Source organism: Cyclopterus lumpus, chromosome 16 (genome assembly GCF_009769545.1).
Source record: "Cyclopterus lumpus isolate fCycLum1 chromosome 16, fCycLum1.pri, whole genome shotgun sequence".
NCBI lineage: Eukaryota > Metazoa > Chordata > Actinopteri > Perciformes > Cyclopteridae > Cyclopterus > Cyclopterus lumpus.
In genome coordinates, this window is record NC_046981.1 from 11216172 (window position 1) to 11239779 (window position 23608).

The 23608-nt window shown below is 42.5% G+C and overlaps 1 protein-coding gene across 1 annotated transcript; it reads left to right on the plus strand.

Moving 5' to 3' along the window:
* The first annotated feature begins 313 nt into the window (after positions 1-313).
* Positions 314-22469, plus strand: LOC117745113 (CUGBP Elav-like family member 3). The gene is made up of 13 exons (XM_034553189.1): positions 314-461; positions 1873-1955; positions 15724-15772; positions 16130-16258; positions 16339-16418; positions 16671-16814; positions 17267-17411; positions 17773-17922; positions 18470-18532; positions 19089-19193; positions 19366-19509; positions 19856-20019; positions 22380-22469. The coding sequence occupies exons 1-12, from the start codon at positions 317-319 to the stop codon at positions 19981-19983; spliced, it is 1365 nt and encodes a 454-aa protein (XP_034409080.1). The 5' UTR covers positions 314-316; the 3' UTR covers positions 19984-20019; positions 22380-22469.
* The last annotated feature ends 1139 nt before the right edge of the window (positions 22470-23608 follow it).

A 23608-nucleotide genomic window follows, 5' to 3' on the forward strand; every position in this document is an offset into this window, starting at 1 on the left:
CATATTATAAGCATAAGCCCCCCCCAAAGGAATACTACTAATTTTATTGTGATACCAGGAGTTTTATGGTCTCTAACATGTAATAATAAAAAAATATTATTACATACCACAGACACACCATAAGTCAATAAATGAATATGAAATGCTAAATATATTTAGGATTATTATTGTGACGATTATTGTGTTATTGTCGAGTTCTCCGGCTGTGACCCAAAGACTCATCCAGCATTGGTTGCTCCTCTCCAGGGATACCTGCTCCTGATCTGTTTGCCCCCTAGCCCCCGCTGTACCCAGTCCTCCTCTCCACTCTGTCCTGATGAAGGAGGCCGACGCCATCAAGCTGTTTGTGGGGCAGATTCCCCGGAATCTGGAAGAGAAGGACCTCAAGCCGATCTTTGAGCAGTTTGGCAAGATCTATGAGCTAACTGTGATTAAGGACAAATACACAGGCATGCACAAAGGTAGGCCTTATAACACAGCCTAAACATAGAAAGACTAAAAACAGATAAAAAGACAGATAGATAGACGTGTGACAGGAAGGCAGATATATGGGTGGATTTTCCTGCGCTGAGTCACATGTCACCATGGAAACGGTCACACCTCCTCTCGTCTCCATCTCCCATTAACACTGCAACGTGAGATCATGAAGACAGGGAAAACAGAGTCGGTTACGATACGCACACTGTGAATCAAAAACGTGCTCATGCATTAGTATGCTTGTGCCAAAATCGACTAAGAAGAGTACATAAAGGTGTCATATAGTATACATGTTAAATACCGTTGGGAGTCTTCTAATTGTGTTAATGATTAAGAGGCTTTAAATATAATGCCCTCCTCTAACAATAGATGGGTAATAAACGGCCACGAACACACACACACACACACACACACACACACACACACACACACACAAAATGACCTGGGGTCCTGTGTGTTATGAACCCGATTAGACTGTATGCTCCAATCAGTGTAATGGGCCTGTAAGCCTGGGTGACACAGGGGAAAGAATCTGTTGTTTTGAGAATCCCCACGGCCACAGTAAGCCCCTCTTAAAAGCAATGAGATGGACCATAAGATGCATGTGTGTGTGTGTGCGCGTGTGTGTGTGTGTGTGTGTGTCATTATGTCGAGTCACTCTCTTCTTCAGATGTATGTACACTCATGTGTGAATGTTTCCATCCTAATCGTCAAATCTTCTCTTCCTTACTTTGAATCTACTTCAGTCTGTCTGAGATGTCACCGGAATGCTAACCTGCTGCTAATCTTGTTGTCTTAGTGCTGGTGACAGGTGTAGTAAACAGCTCTGGCCAGCCAGCTCTGGTACCTACCCCTCCCTCACACACACAGACACAGGTACAGCACATAGGAAAACAGAGGGAGTGTATTTGGAGTGATCGTGAGGCATGCATAGTGGTTGGTTGAGGGCAGGAACCTGACTGTGCCCAGCCTGTAAGGCCTTGTTAGCCCCACACACACGTCTGTGGTGCTGTCATGTGTGCTGACTCGTGCCGTGCCGTTCTGCAATGTGCCGTGCCGTGGAGTGTCCTTCTCTGCTCTAGAGTGCATCATCATGGTGTTGTCAAGTTTAATTACAGTGCATGAATATATATATATACTGTATATATATTTTGGAATCATCTCGCAGTTAGCCTCGTGTTCGATCAGAGTAGGTGACATATACTCAGGGAAGGCATCAGAGAAGGAGACATTTAAATGATTTAAATGGTGTGGCTGTGTGTGTTTTGGTAGGGGGTGATACAGAGACAGAGATAGAGAATGACAGATATTAAAGCTGCTCACTGACCTTTTCTACCTTTCCTCCTTTCCCTTCTTCTCTCTTTCCCCGTCTCTCTCGCTCTCGCTGTCTGACAGGATGTGCGTTTCTGACGTACTGTGCAAGAGAGTCGGCACTGAAAGCCCAGAGCGCTCTACATGAGCAGAAAACGCTACCAGGGGTGAGTACACATCACAAACAGACACACACAGACACACACAGACATCCCCAAACAGTATACAAACTTCACACTTATATACACTCATATACCCCCCCACCCACCCACCTCCATGGACACACACACACACACACACATAAGTGGCCTCAGATCAGTGTGTGTCTGTTCTGTTGGAGGTTCAGCTCCCATTAGTTACACTGTGACATAACTCAGCAGCCAGCAGGCGTCTTGCTGCGAAGGACAAACACTCCCTCTCACCGGAGACACGTAGGGTACTCTGTGAGCATAATCATCTCCATTTCTCTATCTCTCTCTGTCTCTCCATCTCTCTGTCGGCCTCCCCGTTAGCCTCCGGTGATAGCTCCCGCCTAGAGACTGTGTGTAATTAATGTGGCCATTCCCCTTTGTCTCATCCCAGTCTCCCTCAGTCTCTCTTGTTGAGGGATCGTGTGCTGCGGTTGGGCAGGGGTAGGAGGACACTGTTCATTATGGATGGGCCACTGTGCGAGATCTGTGTCTGTCTCGTAGGCCGTACCGCTCTGTTTTTTTTCTTCCCTTCCCTCTGACCTGGTTTCCGCTGCAGTTAAAAACGGATTTTACAGTGGCTGTTTTGGATCATTTTGCATTTTTTACCCCAAAAGTATTGTGCACTACTACCCAGCCAAGAGAGAGGGATTTAAAGTATGGGCCTCTTTGTAGAGATGACATTATCCCAGCCTTATCTAAACTCTGATTTGCATTAGTTATAACAGAATAGTGAATGCACCTTCACCATCGCTGAGCCGTTCTCTATCTTATTGTTGTTGCTCAGCCACTAATCGGAATTTCAGTTCCTGCACCTTCTCTGCAAGCTGGGGTGTTGATAAGATCTCTTTGAGAAAAATAGTCGGAGGAGAGCCTGAAGAAAAGGCTTTTGGGGGAGGGGAAATGTTTCTGTCACAAATACAAATCTCTGCATACATACATAGATACATATTGTAATCATGCATGCTTTTCCATGCGGCTTGAAAATGCTTCTGCATTTGTACATAAACACTCACACGTACGAACACAGCATGTTATAATGACATTAATCCAATTAGGGCCGGCTAAGAAGTCTGACCTCTCTGCGAAAATCCGCTCGCCAATGTCTGCTATGTCTCGGCCCTCCCTTTCGTGCTGCCCTTTGTCCTTTGACTCATGACTCATTCCTCTAACCCTCTCTAGTTGGTTTTACTATTATCCTTTCCTGTTGATGACATCCGTAACCGGCTCGTCACAGGAGCAGAAAGCTGCAGTGAATGTCTCAATAAATTATGATGAATAATCTGGACACACGGAGGAAACATTTTCAGGGAGGATACTCATTAGTGGTACAGATTTACTTAAGAGCCAGTACGAAACAATCAGAATCACCACAACCCTGAGGCAGGCATGCTGAATTGAGGGTGTGGCTGTCGTGTGATGGGTTTTCAATAAGCCTTGACTGGCAGTCAGCAGCATTACTGTTTCCGTATGTGGCCTCCCTCCATTTGGAGTGTCCTGCCCTCCCCTTGAGGTGTATATGGAACAGATTTTTTTGCCTACATTGAGCCAAAAGTCTCACTCTCAAGAATATGAAAAATGCTTCATTGAACATCTTATTAAAGCATGTTTATCTGAGTTCAGTGAATTGGTTGAATAACCGTAAATAGAAGCTATATGTACATAGTTTCTCCTTCAACACACTTTCTTTTATTCAAAGCCCTCACACATATTTCCTGAAGCATTCCCACAAACAACCCCTCCAGTATGTTGACTATTGCTTGAGTTTCTTAAAGGATAAATCCAAATCTTATGTCTCCACATAATTCCAAGACATTATTTTGGTGGCTGTGTTTTAGCTTCAAGGCCTCTCCTCCCTGCATATTCTCCACGGTTTAGCTTTGCTATCACTTTCCACTACCTGTCTCTACCCTGTGTGTCGTCCTCCCCCTCCCTGTCTGTTGCCTCCTTTGACAGGATTTAGAAACAACTTCAGATGATTTCTCTCTCCTTTTCACACATCCTCCCATTGTCTAATTCTTTTCTTTCCCCAAGAATTGCTTTCTCATCTCTTCCTTATTCCTCCTTTTTTTCCCCCCGCCATGTTTTCCATTTTATCTTTTTTCTTTTTCTTTCTCAAATCCCCTCTGTCCTCTGTTCAACTCCTCCCCTCATGTCCCCCAGTTTCTCTGCACCAGTAGAATATTACAGAATGTTCTCTTCACTACTCCCAACCCTTTCATCGCTCGTTCCTTTTCCTCTTTAAAATCTCTTCGTGGTATCCCTCTTTCATCCCAGCTTTCCCCTTCCTGCTGTCTTTTTCTCATTTTTTCCCCTCACTGCACGCTCACGCTTCCTCCTCGGATTCTCATTTCACAGTCATTTATGGTAACCCTTCTTCTAAGTCCTCCTCTCAACGTCAGTCCCTCTCTCGCTCTCTCCCCCTCCAACCCCTCACAGTTCCTCTACCCCTCGTCTCATTTCCCCTCCTCTTGATTAGTTGACCCTTTTGACCGTTTCACACCCCCGTCTCCTCCCTCTCCTTCCCCTCCTCCCCCTCCCCCCTTCTTCCCCGGCTCCACTTGTTAAGCTGCATGATTAGTTTCACAAACTCATTTTCATAGTCAAATCCCGGGCTCACCGTGGGGAAAGGGGGCTGAGGTGTGTGTGCATGTGTGTGTGTGTATTGTAGTCTTGAACCTTTTGCATTGCTCTTAATTGCGGATACTGGCGGAACGTCAGGCACCTCATACAACTTTAATGGAGTTGTATCATCACACACCAACACAGATGTGTTTCTCTCACACCATGGCCAAGCAATTAAAAGTTTGTTGACAAGTCCAATGCTACATGGTGCTCTTGCTGCTTCTGTCCGTCACTCACTGATGGGATTTAACGCTGATTTAATGGTTCCATCCAGCCAGTAGAGGAATGAAAGCAAGGAGACAAACACGGAGAGAGTTGCAGAGAAACTATACCGCAAATGTCCCCCGCTAGCTTCAGTAGAGGCAGTCGGCTGTCAGATTGGAAAATGAGGAAAAGGATAGAGGGATTGTAAGAGAGAGAGAGAGAGAGAGAGAGAAAGCGAAAGCATGAGAGAGAGATGAACAGATGGCTTTATCAGAGTTTCCTGCGCCTTGTGTTTAATTTGGACACAGAGAGGGAACGAGAAGCACAGAGCATGAGATGAAGAGAGGGAGAAAGTTACATTATATTAGTCACAGTGTCAGACATTGCACAGTGGAACCACTAGCAAGTCCCACTGTAGCACACAGATGTGTTGGGGTATTAGATGTGGCACAGCGATTTCCCCCCGGGATGCATCCACACTAAAGGGCTCATGTTTAGCTATCGCATATCAGTGCTAATTTGCACTTTAAAAATTGCACCAAATTGTAATAGTGAAGAACATATTCAGCAAGGTAAAAATGTTCTCCTATAAATGTTTTTTTTTTTTTACCTTGTTGATGCTTAAAAAAAAGCTTGACTAATATTGCTAAATGAGTGAACAAGACAAATAAGCAAGTAAATAGCCATTAAGCAGTTCTCTCCATGTATTTAATATATTTCTTTATCACATCTACAAACATGATATTGATTTACATTGGAAACATAGGAATATATGTTATACCACGAGCTATTGTCTTATTAGTAGAGAGGGTTGGTGGCAGTAGGCCGACAGCGTGTGTCCAAGGTCAGAGGTCAGGGCTCAGCCTCTCAACAACAAATTCCATATGGCTGGTTTCAGAGCTGTAAAAAGAGTGGAAAGTTGGCATAAATTCATTTTTTCAAAATCTTTTATCTTTTATTGATTATGCAACTGGATTGCTCATTATTACAGCATAATTGGTTTGACATGCTGTTTTTGTAATGACTTAACAGTAGTAAACATATAGTGTTATGTTGGCCACTTTAAAATGATCTTCGTTCACATCTCAAGCTTATATATTGTTGACAGTTTGTCTATATTTTAGTAAAAGGGCTATCTTTTGTACTCCTGATAACACAACATTTACAGTAATCATTCATACAAAACTCATTCTTCTTTTATCCTAATCTCTGTCCTTTTCCGCTCTCTCTAAGGCCACACTTCACTCCCGGGCTGTTTCAGATTTTAACCTCACATCTCGCTCCCCCTCTCTATATATCGCTCTATCTCTCCCAATCCCACTGCTGCTGTATTTCCTCCCTTATCTTTTCCTTTTGTTCTCGGTCGTTGATATCTCTCTCTCCATTTAATCTGCCCTTTCTCCTCCCTGCGTTTATCACTCCCTTTATCTTTGTTCTACTTCAAACACTCGTACGAACACACATGTATGTACACAAACACACACACAAACACACTTGCACACGTCTGTTTGGTCACGCTGGCATTCGCAGATCTCAGTGTAGGTGAAATTAAAGTGTGATAAGCAGCTTACCAGGTGTGTGTTGTCATGCTTCACTGCTCTCCAGGCAGCACTTTGCTCCCTGTTCTTTGATTAGAGCCAAACAAAAGCCTACATACACACACACACACACACACACACACACACACACACACACACGCACACACACACACACACACACACACACACACACACACACAGACACTCACTTATACACATATTGTACTTCCCATGACACACTTGATGCCTGAATGAATTATTGAAAAGGCAGAAGAAGAACCACAGGACAAGTAGTTAACAATAACTGAAACAGCGGACGATCGATACACGTATAAAAAAACACAATACAAGTTTTTGTAATAGTGATATCGATTAAATGTATATGGTATGACAGCATTCCTTAGTCAATACATTTAAATAGTCCCAGCGTTACAGCTGGATCTGCAAATATAACTGTCCCACGGCTGAAAATGTATTTATTTTTGTGCACAGTATGGACTCAACTGGGTTCCTTTGAAGTGCAGCAGATCAGTAGAAAGGCCCGTGCTACTGCTTTACAGTTAGCGGTATATCCCTTAATTCTATTAAATACGTTGAAACATTACATTTTGGTTCACAAAATTGCTTGTCCCTTAAGTATGTTTGTATAGTGTTAAGAAAATGACTGCGAAGTTAGACACACTCTTTTTTATCCAAGTCCATCATCCTGTCCTTTTTTTTGTTTGTTTGCCAGATCCTCTCAGGGCGTGTACTGTGAGCATGTTGTGTATGTTCTGTGTGTGTTTCCATGTGGAATCTAAGATGCCTGGCAGGCAGCCTCCCTATAGGGCAAAGCTATGATGAGCAATTATCCACTAGGGCGACTTTGTAGGCTAATTTAGCATATTTATGTGGTCAGCAGCACTGTTTACTATTCCCCTTCACTGCTTACTGCTGCACTTTCAATTCAGAACAGGCCCAAGCACCCTCTCTCTCTCTCTCTCTCTTTCTCTCTTTCATTTCCTCTCGTCTCTTCCCTCTCTGCCATCCCTCTGCCTCTATCTCTCCCCGCCTGATGGGGTTTTTGATGTGTATCGCTCCCCCCACCCTCATGCTGTTTCTCTATTTTTATCCTCACCGTGTGTGGGATGGCAAGGGAGTAGAGGGACAGGTGTAACAAAAAAGCGTGTGTGTGTGTGTGTGTGTGTGTGAAAGAAGTAAAAAGAAAGAGGAGGAGCCAGAGAGAGTGATACAGAGTAGAGGGTTGTTGGTGTGAGTTGTGTACAGCTAAAACCAAGGGGGATTTAGCTTGTTTGTTTTAAACAAAAGTCTTAACTCTGTACGTGTGTGCGTGTTATGTAAGTGTGTGCTTTATGCTCTGGTGCATTTGTGCATGCAACATGGACAGAAAGAGTGCCTGCCTCATAATTCACCACAAAATTGAGGCAGAATCTAATCACAGCCTCATAAAAGTCTGACCCTGGAGAGCACCTGCCCCTCTAAGGCCTGACCCCCCCCCCCCCCCCCCCCCCCCCCACACACACACACACAGACACAACACACACTCACACACACACACAAAGGAACATTTGTATCTTGGCCAATTTGATCATGTTTGTGTGGACACATAATTACCAGGTTACGTGACTGTTCTCTGCCAATTCTGTGTCTCTTCGATGCTGAGCCCTAAAGTAGCCCAAAGTTGAGTTGAGTCCATATCACACACCATCTGTTTTGTAAATCCAGCCAGCTACAAAAATCTGCAGTGCCTAGTTCCACCATTCACAGATTGAAAAGAACTGTTTAGTTGCAATTATCTTTCATCATTATTGCATCTGATGCTGGACGTGCTGCTTTGTTCTCGCAACTTAAAGCTGGCTTCAGATCTAGAGTGAATCGCTGCATGGGCAGCTTTAATGTTCACATTTAAATCCTGGATTCACACATTTATCGCGAGATGGACACTTATGGAGATGATTTTAGAAATCAAAGCATGTGCAGTAGTGAAATCCTCATATGACATTAAATATAGATGTTTCACATTGACTGATGCAAATTGTTTAATTTGACTGATTATTAAGTACACGGCAGGATGTCTTTCATTTTTGTATTTGGGTTTTTTAGGGATTATCAAGGATGAAAACAAGTGCCAGAAAGCAGAGTGTGCCAAAAAATCACTTAAATGCAGCATGCTTAACAGATCCCCAGATCTTGGGCAGTGCTTTGATCATTGAGCAGTGTCACTGACTCCCAGTGCCAGATTGTATAGCAAGAATCACTCAATCTTTACATCAGTTACTGTAGCTTTCACCCTTTTATTTCCTTCCATAAGAACCATCTTATTATGCTGATTTCAGTATGTTTAGCTGCCAAGCAGCATGCATGTACTGAACCGCCTCTTTAAATTAAGCACACAAAAAAAATCCTCTGCCGTCGTAAAAAGCCACGGATGATGTTCATACTGCCCACGTGAGACTGTTTAACTAAAACCTGCATCTAGACACCTTGTCTCAACATGTAATATTTATAGGTCTGCACTAAGCTGGATGTATGGAGCAGAGCCAATACAATGGGGGTGAATGAGTGTGTGAATTTGCCTGAATGAAAAGGGGGGTTGAGGAGGGCCATGAAGAGGTTTGGCATGAATAGGAGTGTATAGACGGAGAGGGGGTAGGGTGAGACAGGGGAGGAGCAGACGAGGTCGGGTTAGAGAGGAGGAAAGAAGACAAAAGTTTGCCATAATGCGCGTGGAGGAAGGGGCAGGCAGGTTGTGTGTGGAAGAAAAGGGGTTTTCTGGGTGGTGGAGGAGTGGGAGGGAGTCAGGGCGCACTTCTGTCAGTCTAAACAGAGACATCTGTCAGAAGGGGCCACTGGTGTGGGTCTGCTTGTGTGTGTGTGTGTGTGTGTGTGTGTGTGTGTGTGTGTGTGTGTGTGTGTGTGTGTGTGTGTGTGTGTGTGTGATTAGGCAAGAAAGAAGGATGACAGGACTTTAGTTGCACCTGGGGTGAGACCTCCGCTCTGAGGTCTCCTCTCTAACCACACTTCAACCTGCTGTCTCTATAGCGGCCTTTTCTCCCTGACCACAAAGCTTTGTCGACCAAATTACACAATTTTAGATCACCACACTTCACAGGTCTTTGTCCAGCAACCGAACATAGGAGACGAAGGCAACTTGGCTCTGTCGTCTCGGTTTGTAAATGAACGAGTTAAGCCTTGTTTTAATGATGCACAACAATTATGTTTTGTGGATAAACAACAAGCAGAACATTTCATTTGTTAGTTATTGAATTGGTTGAATTGATTGTGGATACTCTGTATTGTTCTATTACATTTTAAGGTGTATAGGTGAGGTTGATACAAAATAAACTGCATTTGAGTATAACTTCCAATTAATAAGATAGACATTTAATCTGAATTAGATACACTCAGCCTGCATGACTTCAATGTGAATTAAAAATATATATATATATATATATATTTTCTATGCTTTATACCCTAATATCATAAGGACATAAGTAAAATAAGTAAAGTCATAGAGAGCCAGTCGAAAACAGCTGCAGAGAGAGGCAAGCTAAACATTGTTTGGATAGATTCAGGCGTTAAAATGATCTTAAGAGAGTCTTGAAACTGATCAACCAAATATCTATAAGTAAAGTGAGTTTTAGAGTATGCCCTATGAGTTGTACCCCCAAACATAGACAGAGTAGTTTAAGATAATATGAAAAACACACCAGCATACATGGATGTTACTCATGGTGTGCACAAAAATAGATGGTTAGGCCTTCTTAAGAGCGTACACGACATTTGCATATTTGTCTTGTCTAAATTTTGTGGGTTCTTGCCGAACTCTGTAACTATGTGAGCATCCAAAAATGTGTCACTGGCGCTGTATTGAATGTAATCTCGGTGAATATGAGATTTTTGCAATCATACATTTGTATGGCTTTGAGCGGCCTTTTTAATTTACCAGCTCATTTCCCAAAGGACTTACACTCCCTAAAATAGAAAGAAGGTCCAAGTGCATAGGTCTAACAGTTATCCGCTATAGTGCTGTTGGATTATGTTGGACTAAATCCAAAGGATCAAATTTCAGTGAGTGCTCCACTGCTGCATGCAGAATGTTTGACAAAAACAGCATAATATTATAGGGATCAACAGGGTAGTTAGTTCTGCTTTATGCATGGTTTGATACCATTACTATGGAGAGTGATAAAGGAAAAAGAGAGGGAGAGGAAGGCGAATATGTTGGTAATCCTTGCTCCAGTAGAGAGGGTGATGAAGGGTTAACAGCCAGATAAAGTATTGAGTGGAAGAGAAGGAGGGCAGACTTCTCAGGTGTGAAGAATGGAATGAGATAGACAGAGGAAGATGGGATGAGAGCAGGGGGATGGGCTGCTCAGGAGCTTGTATTATGGTTGCAGGCCTCCGTTGCCAGGCAACAGTGCTGAGCGAGATGCCAGGTTGCTAGGTAACCTGGGGGATGCAAAGCCTAACGTGGTGCGATAGATAGAGAGAGGAGAGAGAGAGAGGGGTGGGGTGTAGCTGTGCTCCACCTTCCCGCTCAATTGCTCTGTTTCTCACATCTCAGTGTTTTTCATCCAGCGGTGAACGAGAGCCGTTAACCGGGTGTCATCGGGGTGTCATCGGGGTGTCATCGGGGTGTCATCGGGGAGTCAGGGTGCTGCCAGCTTTGCTGAAATATAAACACACTGAAACAAACAGATGATGGATGCAATGGAGCTGATAGATGAATCACTGCTAATGGGATTGTGTTGCTTTGGTATTTGGTGATAGTGTAGGGTGTAGGGCTGCAAGTAATGATTATTTTCACATTCGATTGATTTGATTCATTTATTAATTACATGATTTAAGAGCACAACATGGCAACTTATATTTTTTTTGTTTTCTTCCAACCTATACAGCCCAAAGCCCAATGTTGTTCATTTCATTGAAATCCTCTCACATTTGGGATTTTCTTTTTCCATTTTTTGTTAAAAGAAACGTGTCTTGAATGATAGATTGATGAGTTGAATTATTAGATGACAGTGTTAAAATTTCAGAAAATATCATTATAACATGCTATTCCCGACATGATCATCATATCCACACAGCTGATTATTGTCAAAGGTGTGTCACTATCTCGTGGAAACACCAGCAGTTCTTCATCAAGATTTCTAATCACAAATAGTATGCTATTTAATTTTGTGAGTAGTGCCCAGCTCTAGCATAAATACTGTCTAACCCAGACTTATACTCGAGCAGAAACATAGATTTATTCTCATCGATACAGAATTTCTTCTGCATGATGTTGCACTGGTTAGCATGGAAAGGAGTTTTAAGTATAGCTTAAGGTTTTTGTGTAGCTCAAAATCAAGGCAACATTATTATTGTAGTTATATGTGAAACAAAGTTTTTTAAGAGAGACAAATATGTGGTGAACAATCCTTCTATTTAGCTCAATTTTGGTTTTGCCAAATAAACTTACAGGTTCACTAAACCGATGATAATAAGTTTGTGGGCGTATTAATGAGGAGCGACACAAGAGCAGGAAGTGAATGAGTAGGTGAGAGAAAAAGGAGGGAATTGATGGAAAAAAAGATTAAAAAGCAGCGATGCCCATGTCATCAGGAAGGGTATAGACGGATTATGGAGTTGAGAGTGAAAAGAGGGGAATCAAAGAAGAGTAAGTGTAAGAGTAAGAAATAATGCTTGAGAAGGGATAAAAATAGTTTTCTTTTCTTGTGCACTCTGGAAAATGGACATCTTAAATTGTGTGGATGGAGTGTTCCAGAGGGAGATTGAAGGGGGAAGGGTGTGTGCGTTGTGTGTGTGTGTGTGTGTGTGAGGAAGATAGATATGAACAGTGTTGTTTGTGTCTCTGTGCACACACACTCACACACACACACACACACACACACACACACACACACACACACACACACACAACCTATTGTCTGTTATCAATTTAATATTTTTGTTTGCTGGGACATTTGGAGCGGGGACAATTGCTGTCATGATAACATTGGCCCAACACTACTTTGTTCCATGTTGGAGTGTGTACACACACATTTACATATGCACACTACCTCCTACCCTCATGATGTGGTGCAATGGTTTGTTCCACTGATTTTGCGTACGTGGGGGAGGGGGTAGAATACGATTTGATTGGATAATCCAAGGATTTAATATCCCCTAATCCTGGCATAATCCTCTCTGCGTTACTGCAGGGAGTAAGATTAACTGTATGTTTGTAGGATGTTTGTTTCTGTGTGCGCAAAAGGGCGGCTGCTCTGGGTGTGGGGAAAAGTGTAGTTTATACAGTGTGTCCGTGTGTGTCTTTGTGTGTCGGTGCATATGTACGTGTGTGTGTGTGTGTGTGTGTGTATTTGTTTTGGCACCACCGCATGCAAATGGAGCTGTGTTTGCATGCAGGGTTTGGTCATGTGTGTGTTAGTAGACATGCCTCCACTGAGTGCGAGTGGGCCTGCAAGCTCATACATGATCATATATCACATATCTCGCCCTCATGCATCGTCGCGCTGTCGCTCACATACGAATTTCCTAGAGAAAGGGGGCTTCTTAGTATTCAGCAGGACGGATCAAACCTCGCTACAGTACGAAGCCAGCTCCTTGTACGTGCGCACGCTTGCAGATGGTTAGTGGTAATTAAGTCTTAATTGGAACGTGAGTAATTAGAGGATCATTTTACTTGGAAGGTGCGTGTGGCTGTTCATGTGTGTTGGAGTACAGTGTGACTGACTAGCAGGGACTGTACTTTATTTGCATTTTTCTCTCAGGCTCAAGGGAATTTTAATTACTCTTACTACGATATAGATTCAGTTCCCTCACCTTTTCCCTCTCCTTCTCATGCTCAGAGCCAAATCACACTTATTTCTTCCCTCTGGATACTGTCCACATCTCCACATTATTCTCATAAATCTTCTGTCCTGTTTATTTCCGTGTTCTCACACGTTTTTAATCACTGCTCATTTCTCCCTCGTTGCATCATCTCGAAGAGCGATACAATGGGTTGGGGAAGATGTCAGAGGAGGATAGTAAAGCCAGTAAAGCACTCTCCAGCACACATTCTTTGTTTACCCCAAGAGCACAGCAGTCACCCTTGGCTACCAGCATCCTTGTTTACCTACCCAGTGTGCCGTCATATGATTGCCATGACAACGAGTTTGGTTGCCATGCCAATTTTCCGATGCCATTGTGTTGTCTTTGTGCACCTCTCATCTGCTGTTGCTCTCATTTTTTTTTCTCCATCTCCATCCGTCTTTCTCAATGCATCAAATGGACTTGATATTTCTGCGGTTACTTTAAATCATCAACAGGTCATTGCAGTTCAAGTGAACATGTACACTCACTCAGAAACAGATTGATAAGCCTTGATTGATAAGCTGTAGTTGTTCAGTCTGTTTTACAGTCACAAGAATGAGCTTGAATAGGGCTAATGAAGGAAGCAGAAGAAGAGGTGATTGATGGATATAAGGACAAAGGAAGGGTTAGTGGACACAAATCTTGCTACAATCAGCCTGCTCTACAACACAGGCCGAAATCAATGAACGAAATGGGACTGATCGATGAGTTGATAGTGCAAGATGGATGGCAGTGTGGATGGATAGCAATAGTACCAGGACTGTAATATGATGGATGGATGGATATGTGTGTGTTCTATGTGAACGTGCATACAGATGTGTTTGCATCTGTGTGGGTTTGAGTCTCGGACTGTGTGTGATGGCCTTGCCTTAATCAATAGCTTTGTGGTGACAGCTAAGAGCTGATTAATCAAATGTATGGATCAGTCTCTCTCTCTCTGCTCTGCCCTCTCTTCAATTACCAGCTTCATTACATTGCCTTAACACCCCACTGGGACCTCTCTCCATCCTTTCTCCTCATCTCCTCCTCCTCCTCCTCCACCCTCCTTCTCCTCTCTGTTCCTACCTGTCCCTTTTATCATCCTATGTTCTTCCCTCTGATCTTTGGTAATAAATGCATCTAATTCAACCACTATTGCTACAAATACATGTTTGAGTGGCAGTGAGGCAAAGCAATGATTAGTACATTTTACACTTTGTTGCAAGTAAGGGACTATAAATCTGATAAGGATGTTTATTAAAAATTGTGCATGGTTTTCATTTGGTTTTGAAACATTTCAAGGCTCGGATCAGAACATAGGAGTGTCTACCTCACGAGCATGCTGTTTTCTTCTTCTTTTTTGGTCTTTGCCTTATTTATGAATGTCACTACGTTCTTCAAACCTCTGGACCCAATCATTGGTCTTCCTTTCTCCATTCCTTGTGCTTCTTCTCTCTTTTCATCCCCATCATTCTGCAGCCCTTCTCCTCCCCCACTGCATCCCTCTGGCATTAACACTCTGTCTCATTGCCTACGTGCTATGACTAAGCACTGTGTGTGTATGTGTGCATTTCTGTGTGTGATAAACCTGTGTGTCTGTCGATAGTATATGCATGGTAGGGCCATTCAGATGTGTATGTTTGCATGCATGCATAGGCACTCAAGGCGATGGATGTCTGTAGTCGTGACAATTTTTAGACTGAGGAAGTCACGACTGAATCACGCCCCACTCCTCCCTCCTCCCTCCTCCCCCTCATTCTCTTTCTATTCTTTTTTAATCATCCTCTGAGGGGCAGCTTTGCTTTCATCCTCCTACTCTCCATCTCTCTGTGTCACTCCTCATGTAATGCTTCTTTTTCCAGCATTTTCATTCATTCCATGGGTTCCTTTTGGCATCCACCTGCCCTTTCAGTCGGGCAAAGTCTGTCGGGGTCCCCCAGGCCTGACTCTCGATCTCCATCCTTTTATTTTTAGCTGACTGCGCCTGTTTGCTTCACACACTTGTCATCTTATCCCCCCCCTTCTCTCTATCTCAATCTACTCTTGTCCCTCATCTAATCCGTAGTTCTTCTGTAATCCAGATCAACTAGCCTGCATTCTTAATCTCGTCACTTCTCAATCCCCCCTCCACTTTGTGTCTGTGTGTGTTTATTTGAGTGTGTGTGTGTGTGTGTCTCGCGTGTGTGTGTGTGTGTGTGTGAGAGAAATAAATCTGAGGTTTTAAGGTTGTCCCAACAGCCTGGGAGTTCAGACACACCTGCCACCTGCTAAACTTGATTTATCAGTGACTAAAACACACACATACATGCACACACACACACACACACACACACACACACGCAAACACACACACACACACACACAGTACTGTAATTCAAGATTTTACTTTTTGCTCAAAATAATTTGTCAACATTTTCCTATAGCGGATATCACTATTTTATTGTTTCCTTCCTAAAGACATGTCCTGTGATAAAACAAGTGGAGAGAGGCTGGTTTATGTTGACCATCTGTGTTGATGTTCCTTCTTGTTTGTTCCGCAGATGAATCGGCCAATCCAGGTGAAACCAGCTGACAGCGAGGGCAGAGGAGGTAAGACAAGTACCTAAACATAGTTACACGCACACACAGACTAACACACAGACACACACACGTTTCAGTGAGAAGGGTAGGTGAAGCTTAATCAGATTTAGGTGGAAAATAGTCAACAGGGGGCTAAATACATACACATTTATACACAAACACACATTCAAATCACATTCTTTCCACTCCCCTATTTCCTTACCCATTTACGTAGTCAATACTGCTCCCTGGTGGACAGAAACGGTAGCTCCCATTAGTATTAACAGAACTTCTATTGTTTGATCAACATAGGTGTGACCAGTTAAAGGGGAATAGAGTTGATTTTTATCATTTCCTTTTCTTTCTTCCACATTATTGGTCTCTCAGAGGACCGGAAGTTGTTTGTGGGCATGCTGGGAAAGCAACAGAGCGATGAGGATGTCAGAAGGCTGTTTGAGCCCTTTGGCAGCATAGACGAGTGTACTGTGTTGAGAGGACCTGACGGCACCAGCAAAGGTAAGCACATGCAGTACATGTGCTTGTATAATGCAATTTAATATACTCTGTGTGCTCTAACTAACTCTGTTTTGTTTCAGGGTGCGCTTTTGTAAAATTCCAAGGACACGCTGAAGCCCAGGCTGCCATCAACAGCTTGCACGGAAGCCGCACAATGCCCGTAAGTGGCATGCTTCAGATTACAAATTACACATGGTTTTCCAAAGACATGTGCACAAGTCTTCTTTGCTGCTGTCTTGGGTATCATCAACATGCTGGGATAGGCCCAAGCCCCATATGAACCGTAAAAGGATTAAGTGGATTGAGGAATTCATTAATAAACATGGAGCCCAGTCCTATTAACACATAAAGTGGATAAGATGTAACATTACTTGTAATTCCAGTTGAAACTTCTTCATCTTTCGCTTCACAGGGAGCGTCGTCCAGTCTGGTGGTGAAGTTTGCCGACACAGAGAAGGAGCGGGGGCTGAGGAGGATGCAGCAGGTGGCCTCCCAGCTCGGCATCTTCAGCCCCATGACCCTCAACTTCCCCGCCTACAATGCCTACACGCAGGCGGTCAACGCACAGGCAAGCAGTGCACGGATGCACAAACACTCACGCACTACACGCACATATACACACAAAGTTTGTAAGACGAGTGCTGTGCTTATGAAAGGATGTAATAAGTTTGAAGAGGCTATCAGTGGTCTAATTAGGGCTAATGTTATTACCTAGACAACAGAACATACGTCATCTGGCATTAGCTTTCCCGCAACACACAACCATTAACCCACTGACTCTGGACATAATGGCCTTGTAATTAGATCTCTATTCATCTGTTCCTCCATCACTCCCTCTCCCTGCCCCTTCCTCTCCTTTTCTCATCTCTTTGTTCCCCCCTCTCTCTTTTCCCCATATCCATTTTACTGTCTCTTTGTCTTCTTTTCGCTCACTCTCCTTCACTTTTTCCCCCGCTTTCTCCCTCCCTCCACCTCTTTTCCTCTCTCTGTTTCCTTCCCTGTCTACAGCTTGTCCAACAGCAGGCCCTGGTTGCCCAGTCAGCGTACTTGTCTCCTGTGGCAACAGTTGCCGCCGTACAGATGCAGCAGATGGCGGCGCTCAATGCCAACGGAATCATTGCCACACCCATTACACCCATCACGCCGTCCTCGGGTAGGCTCTCACACACTCACACTCACATGCCATGCATACTTAACTTGTATATGTTCACACACATGCACAGGAGCTGTATCGTGTTGAATGCAAGGGTTTGTAGACGTAGTTATAAGCTGTATATTATAGTACAAAAGTATTTTTATTGTGGTCAGCAGTCTTTTCCCTTAGAGGCTTTGCTTTATCAAAATAAAAATTGAAGTTTACAGCACATAGTTATTAATGTGTTTAACAGTATTTGGCATTGGTAAGATGCAGTAATTGCACAACTAACTAAGGATTTCGAAGAGCTGGACGAGCAGGTATAGTTGAAGAACAGCAATGCCTGACTCATTTTCTGGACTGTGATCTCCATCTGTAGGTACAAACACTCCACCCACGATGGCAGCAACGCCTGTGCCAGCTCTCCCTCCGCCAATGGGATTGAATGGTTACGGCAGTCTGTCAGCCCCCACCAATGGACACCAAGCAACTGAAGCACTATACACCAATGGCATTCACCCATATCAAGGTTTTTTGTTTGTTTCTAAGACTTTTGCTAAATATTTTCTAAGTCGGTCACGGTCACGCAAAGAAAAACGTACATAACACATAAATAAAAAAATACTACTACAAAATAAACAAACTGTATTAATTAAGAAAGAAAGAGAGAAAGAAGGAAAGAAATCGAGAGAAGAAATTGAGAATTGTCTCTTTTATTCCATTAATTTTTCTAGCTTTATGCTAGATTCAAGATTTCCTGTATCAATCTGTTGTGTGTAGAGTGAGGGGCATGTTTCCATTTAAAAAGAGTGCCCATCAAAGGAGTAAATGCAATGACATGCTTTGTTGTGGAGGGCGTATTCGGTGGGAGAACAAACAGGGCTGGTAGAGGGTTGGTCGTCATTAGACACCAAGTGTTTTAAATATATATTAATAGCACCAAATATTAAGGTATTTAAGTACAATCTAAGAAGCATACAGACTTAAAGAATATTGACTAAGGGAAATCTGAGATTTGATTTGTGTGTTTGTCTTGTTTTTCGTTCTCACTGTTTTTCTATTTTCTGGCTCTACAGCTCATAGTCCAGCAGCCCTGGACCCCCTACAGCAGGCGTATGCAGGCATGCAACACTACACAGGTTGGTGTAAGTGTACAAACAGGTGACAAAACGCTTCATGAATGTCCCACTGTGGGTTGGGATGGTATATGACATATTAATGCACAATGTAAATACACATATATTGCTTTAAAAATCCCTTCAGGTTCAGTTAGGCAGCTCATTCAGTAGGTTGAATCAGAATACATGTGAATAGGGAACGTGGAAGGTCAGGTGTCTGCTTTCAGTTTGATCGTCTCAAGGTTGGAAGAGTTTCAAGGGCAATTGGTTGAATTCATTTTGATATGATTTATCAGGTTTCAGTGACACACATTAATGCCTGGTAAATGTAATACAGCTAATGATACCTTTACACCATCCGAATACATGATTCATACTTATGGAGCAAATGAGGACTTTGTGTCAGACCAACAATGTCAATGTTGTTGTGTCTTGCTCCATTCAAGTGTTACATTTAATAGTTTTCACCTTCAGCCGGAGACGTTTCCATTCAAACAAAATGATTCTATTGGACACTGCTATGTTGCCACCTGTTGTTTTAACCCAATCAGATTTTTGTTACTGCCTCTCCCAATAGCGGCGTATCCTGCTGCCTACGGATTGGTCGGCCAGCCATTCCCCCAGCAGCCAACACTGGTTGCCCAGCAACACCAGCAGCCCCAGCAACAGCAGCAGAGAGAAGGTGATGTGACTTCCTTTCTGTCTGGGACCACACCCCTCTCTTAAATTATCTTATTTAAAGTTGTTTATCACAAGGTTTCCGCAGCCAGAGATAATTTGTCATGCTCTGCCTAACTCTCTCTCTCTCTCTCTCTCTGTGTGTGTGTGTGTGTGTGTGTGTGTGTGTGTTTCAGGTCCAGAGGGCTGTAACATCTTCATCTACCACCTGCCTCAGGAGTTCAGTGACTCTGAGATGCTGCAGATGTTCCTGCCCTTTGGCAATGTCATCTCTGCGAAGGTGTTTGTTGACCGTGCCACAAACCAGAGCAAATGCTTCGGTGAGACACGCAGACGGGGAGAAAGAGGGAGGGAAAGGGGAGAGCAGAGAAAGGAAAGGACGAGTGAAAAAGACTGGGTGACTTTGTGGAGCATAGGATATTGTGTCTTTTTAAATTGAAAAAGAAAGGAAAGACATTTACACTTTTATTGATCCCCATGTGGAAATTCTTCTCTGCATTTAACCTTAGTTATTAAGGAGCAGTGGGCTGCAGTGAAGCGCCCGGGGAGCAACTGGGGGTTCAGTGTCTTGCTCAAGGACTCGTATATCTTGTATATCTTCGTTTAGTTGAAATAAAAGCATGGTGTGGAAGAGATCATCAACTTTTAATTTTCTCTCTCTTCCAGGATTTGTGAGTTTTGACAATCCAGCCAGTGCTCAGGCCGCCATTCAGGCCATGAATGGCTTCCAGATTGGCATGAAAAGACTGAAAGTGCAGCTGAAAAGGCCCAAAGATGCCAACCGCCCATACTGAGTGACAACTGAGAGGAGGAGGAAGACATAAAGAGAGGTGAGGTGGTGGTGAGGAGGTGGTGAGGTGTTGTATGTTGGCAAAGAGTCAAAGAGTGAAATTAGGTTAGAGAGGAAAAATAAACCTAGAAAGCGTTAGCTTTGACACTGCAATGCTAATTGATGGTAGTAAGTTAAAAACAAAAGAGTTTAACATGACATAACAGTGAATATACGTTGGGGTACTCATATGAAAACAACTCAGGAAAAGTGAAAATACTAAAACATTGTTTTCCTTTTTATTTTCTTTCACAATCTTATTTAATTTCTTTCCTGCTGTTTTGATCTTTTCCTGAAACGGCAACTTACCTCATCCAAGATCCTTCCGTCCAATCATAATTCACGAGGACCCCATCGCTATGGCAATGGTTGCCTAGTGACCGATAAAGCCCTGACCCCCCCTTCCTCTCGCATTGTTGTAAGTTGATTGGTTGGCCTGTGTTTGGGTTGCTGTGGCGATTGATTGCCTGTGTTGGTTGCCCTTGGCAATTTTTGTTCTGTCACCTCGAGCAACCAGCCATGCGTTGACCTGCATGTCCTGTTGCTGTAGTGACCACAGACTGTGTTTGGTGCATTGTGACTTTATTTTGTATTGACCTGTGCACATACTGATCAATAACTGTCAATAGCCAGGACTGTACTCAGAATCAATTGATTTAATTGGATATTTGATACACTTATTAATTGTATAGTCATTTGATAAATTCTACAGCAACGCTTGTTATTTTTTTTGCAGCTTTGTTTTTGATCAGTTTCTGTAGTGTTCTGTTTGGTGTCATTATTATTTGAACACATTGTTTGGGTAATGTGTCTGTTTTACACTGTTAGTGTGTAATGCAGGAGTGCATAATCCTTGTTGTACTAGTGTCTGCAAAGAGAAGTTTTCCAGAGGTTTCCGTAGTGGACTGGTGGAGAAATGTAGAACAGCATTACAACATGAAATGATTTTAAGACGTAAGGAAAAAGTAACATGTTATTATGATATTATGCAACATACAACAATGACAGGCCATGTTGGACAAGCAGCCATGAAAACATTATGCAGTACTAAACATAGAAGTTTAAATATGGCTACAAATTGGTTCAAATGGGCCATACAGGTTAGGGTGGAGAGAATGGAAATGAAAAGTTTTATGACAAAAACACACTATTTTTGGTCGAGCATGCATTTTGTTGAGCTGTACTCTGATAGGCTGAGTTTTATATTCCTGGATTCTGATTTGTTACACTGTTTCATGTGGCACTTTAGTCTTTTGCTCCTTTGTTTCTCTTTCTTGGTCTCTTTTACATCTTCTATCAGTGGCATTTGTGGTGTTTCCTCCCTTCCCCTCTCACGACTCCCCTGCTCCTTCTCTTTTGGTCCACTTTTCTCCTCCTACTTGTCTCTCTGTCAAATTCCGTCTTCGCTTCACCTCTCCCCAACCTCCTCTCTCTATCCTTCTAGCTCGTGTTTTGAGGTAAAGGGTATGTGGTTGTTATGGTGGAAAAACAAGTGCCTCTTGCTTATTGGAGAACAGCCCTCAACTATAGGAATTCTGGGAGAAATATAATAAAGCGAGAACAGAGGATATATTTAGTTTGAGGTAAATTCAACCCTCCACAAACCCCAACCTTAACTAAAGAGGAGAAATGTGTAGCTGCTTTCAGACCAGTGTGCACACATGATAAATAAAGGATCCTGTTTCTATTTCTAGACAAAGTTTTATATAACAAATCCGTCTGGATAACTACCACTATGTCCATACATCCGTCAGATACAAATTATCACCCAGAATTTCTATACTGCAAATGCCAGAGAGTGATGCATGACGGTAGTAGTGTTTGCTTGCCATGATCGAAGGCACATGAGTGCAGCACATGCTCATAAGGTCACACACATAAACACATAAGGAGCTTTACAAACATGCGCACACATGCATAACCCCAGACACACACCTCCAACCACACAAGTGATCACACGGAAAAAAACGTTTTCTTCACTGTATTGAGTTGCATGATCCAGACACTGTGTGTGTATGTGTTAAAGCACCATGATTTATTGCTGTTGAAAGACAACGCTTTACAAATGTGAATGATGCCTTCTTGTTTTAACTCAACGTGATGAAACTGAAACAAAGACCAGCTAGGTGCATCCTTAGGTGCAGTTTGCTGCCAGACGTATGAAAGCAGTTCACGTCGTGCCGATTAAAAGTTTTGTTTGATGGGAGGAGCATGTTTGACAAAATGTAAATATCAGACTGAAACATGAAGCTCCAGTGTATTTTAACTCTGCTCGCTAACATATTCTTCTTCCTTCTCTGTCCCTCCCTCCTTGTTTCTGTATCACTCCCTCTGCCCCCCCAACTCTCCATTCCCTCACAGGTGACCTTTCAGAGTCCAGCCGAGGTGGAATCCCAGGGTTCATAGCGCTTTCAGACTGTCTGCTACCGTTGAGCGTCCGGAGAGTGCAGCCAAACACACTGACACACACTCACATGAATACACATGCGCTCGCAACACTGAACCTCGAACGGTACAAGGCTGATATACAAATGTACATAAAGTGCACAACCACACACACACACACGCCTGCAGACACTCACAAAATACACATGGTTCACACCAGTCGGTAAACTTACCCATACAACCAAAAGTTTGGTTTGCCCACGGTCTGTGTGGAGTTTGACAACAGGGTGTTTAGTACAGTTAAGACAACTCAGACTGAGCATGTATGGAAGATACTGATGAAAAATGCTGATATATCACTTCAATAGACTTTAACATGTCTATACCATGTCTATTCCATGACAAATATAGAGGGGCCGATGTTTCATAATAAAAAAGAAATAAAATACAAAAAAGATGACTAAATGAGTAGGTTAGAGAGAGACTTTGGAGGAAATCCTAATGACCTGTAAATAATTTAGTTTACAAAGAGCAGCATTTAAAAAACAAGGAAAAATGCAAAAAAGAATACTACTTTAGATAAACACTGAACAGGACACAGCGACATTATTATTATTACCATTATTATTATTATTATTATTATTATTATTATTATTATTATTACCACTAGTAACATTATCATCCTCATAAAGGGGTATTACATTCCAAATTGTAAAATGGGAAATCACTAACCTATTTTAAATTTCTACTTAGATTTTAGGTGAAACTTGGGGGAGGGGGGGATTGCACTTTTATTCGGGAGGTTTTAATATTTGAGCTATTTTTTATTTATTTACTAATTTATCAATTATTTTGTTTATTGGGAGAAGGGGTTTGAGTGGGTTGCAATATTTTGATTTTAGAATTTTCTAGAGAAAACCTTTTGAGGGCCTGTTTCTGTCAGACTCTTGCAATCGAGTAATTATAATGTATGTATTAATTATTACAGCAATTATATTTATTTCTAATTTATTGAATCCTGTTTTTGATCCACTCTCTTTTTAAGTTAAAATAAAAAGTATCATACTAAATGTCCTAATGTGATTTGTTAAGTGTCTATGTGTGAAGAGACTGTTACAAAAATGTGTTTAAATATTTTAATGATTAATTTACACAAATCTTTCTTGCCACAGAAATGACAGTGCACATCCATCTTGTGACCAGAA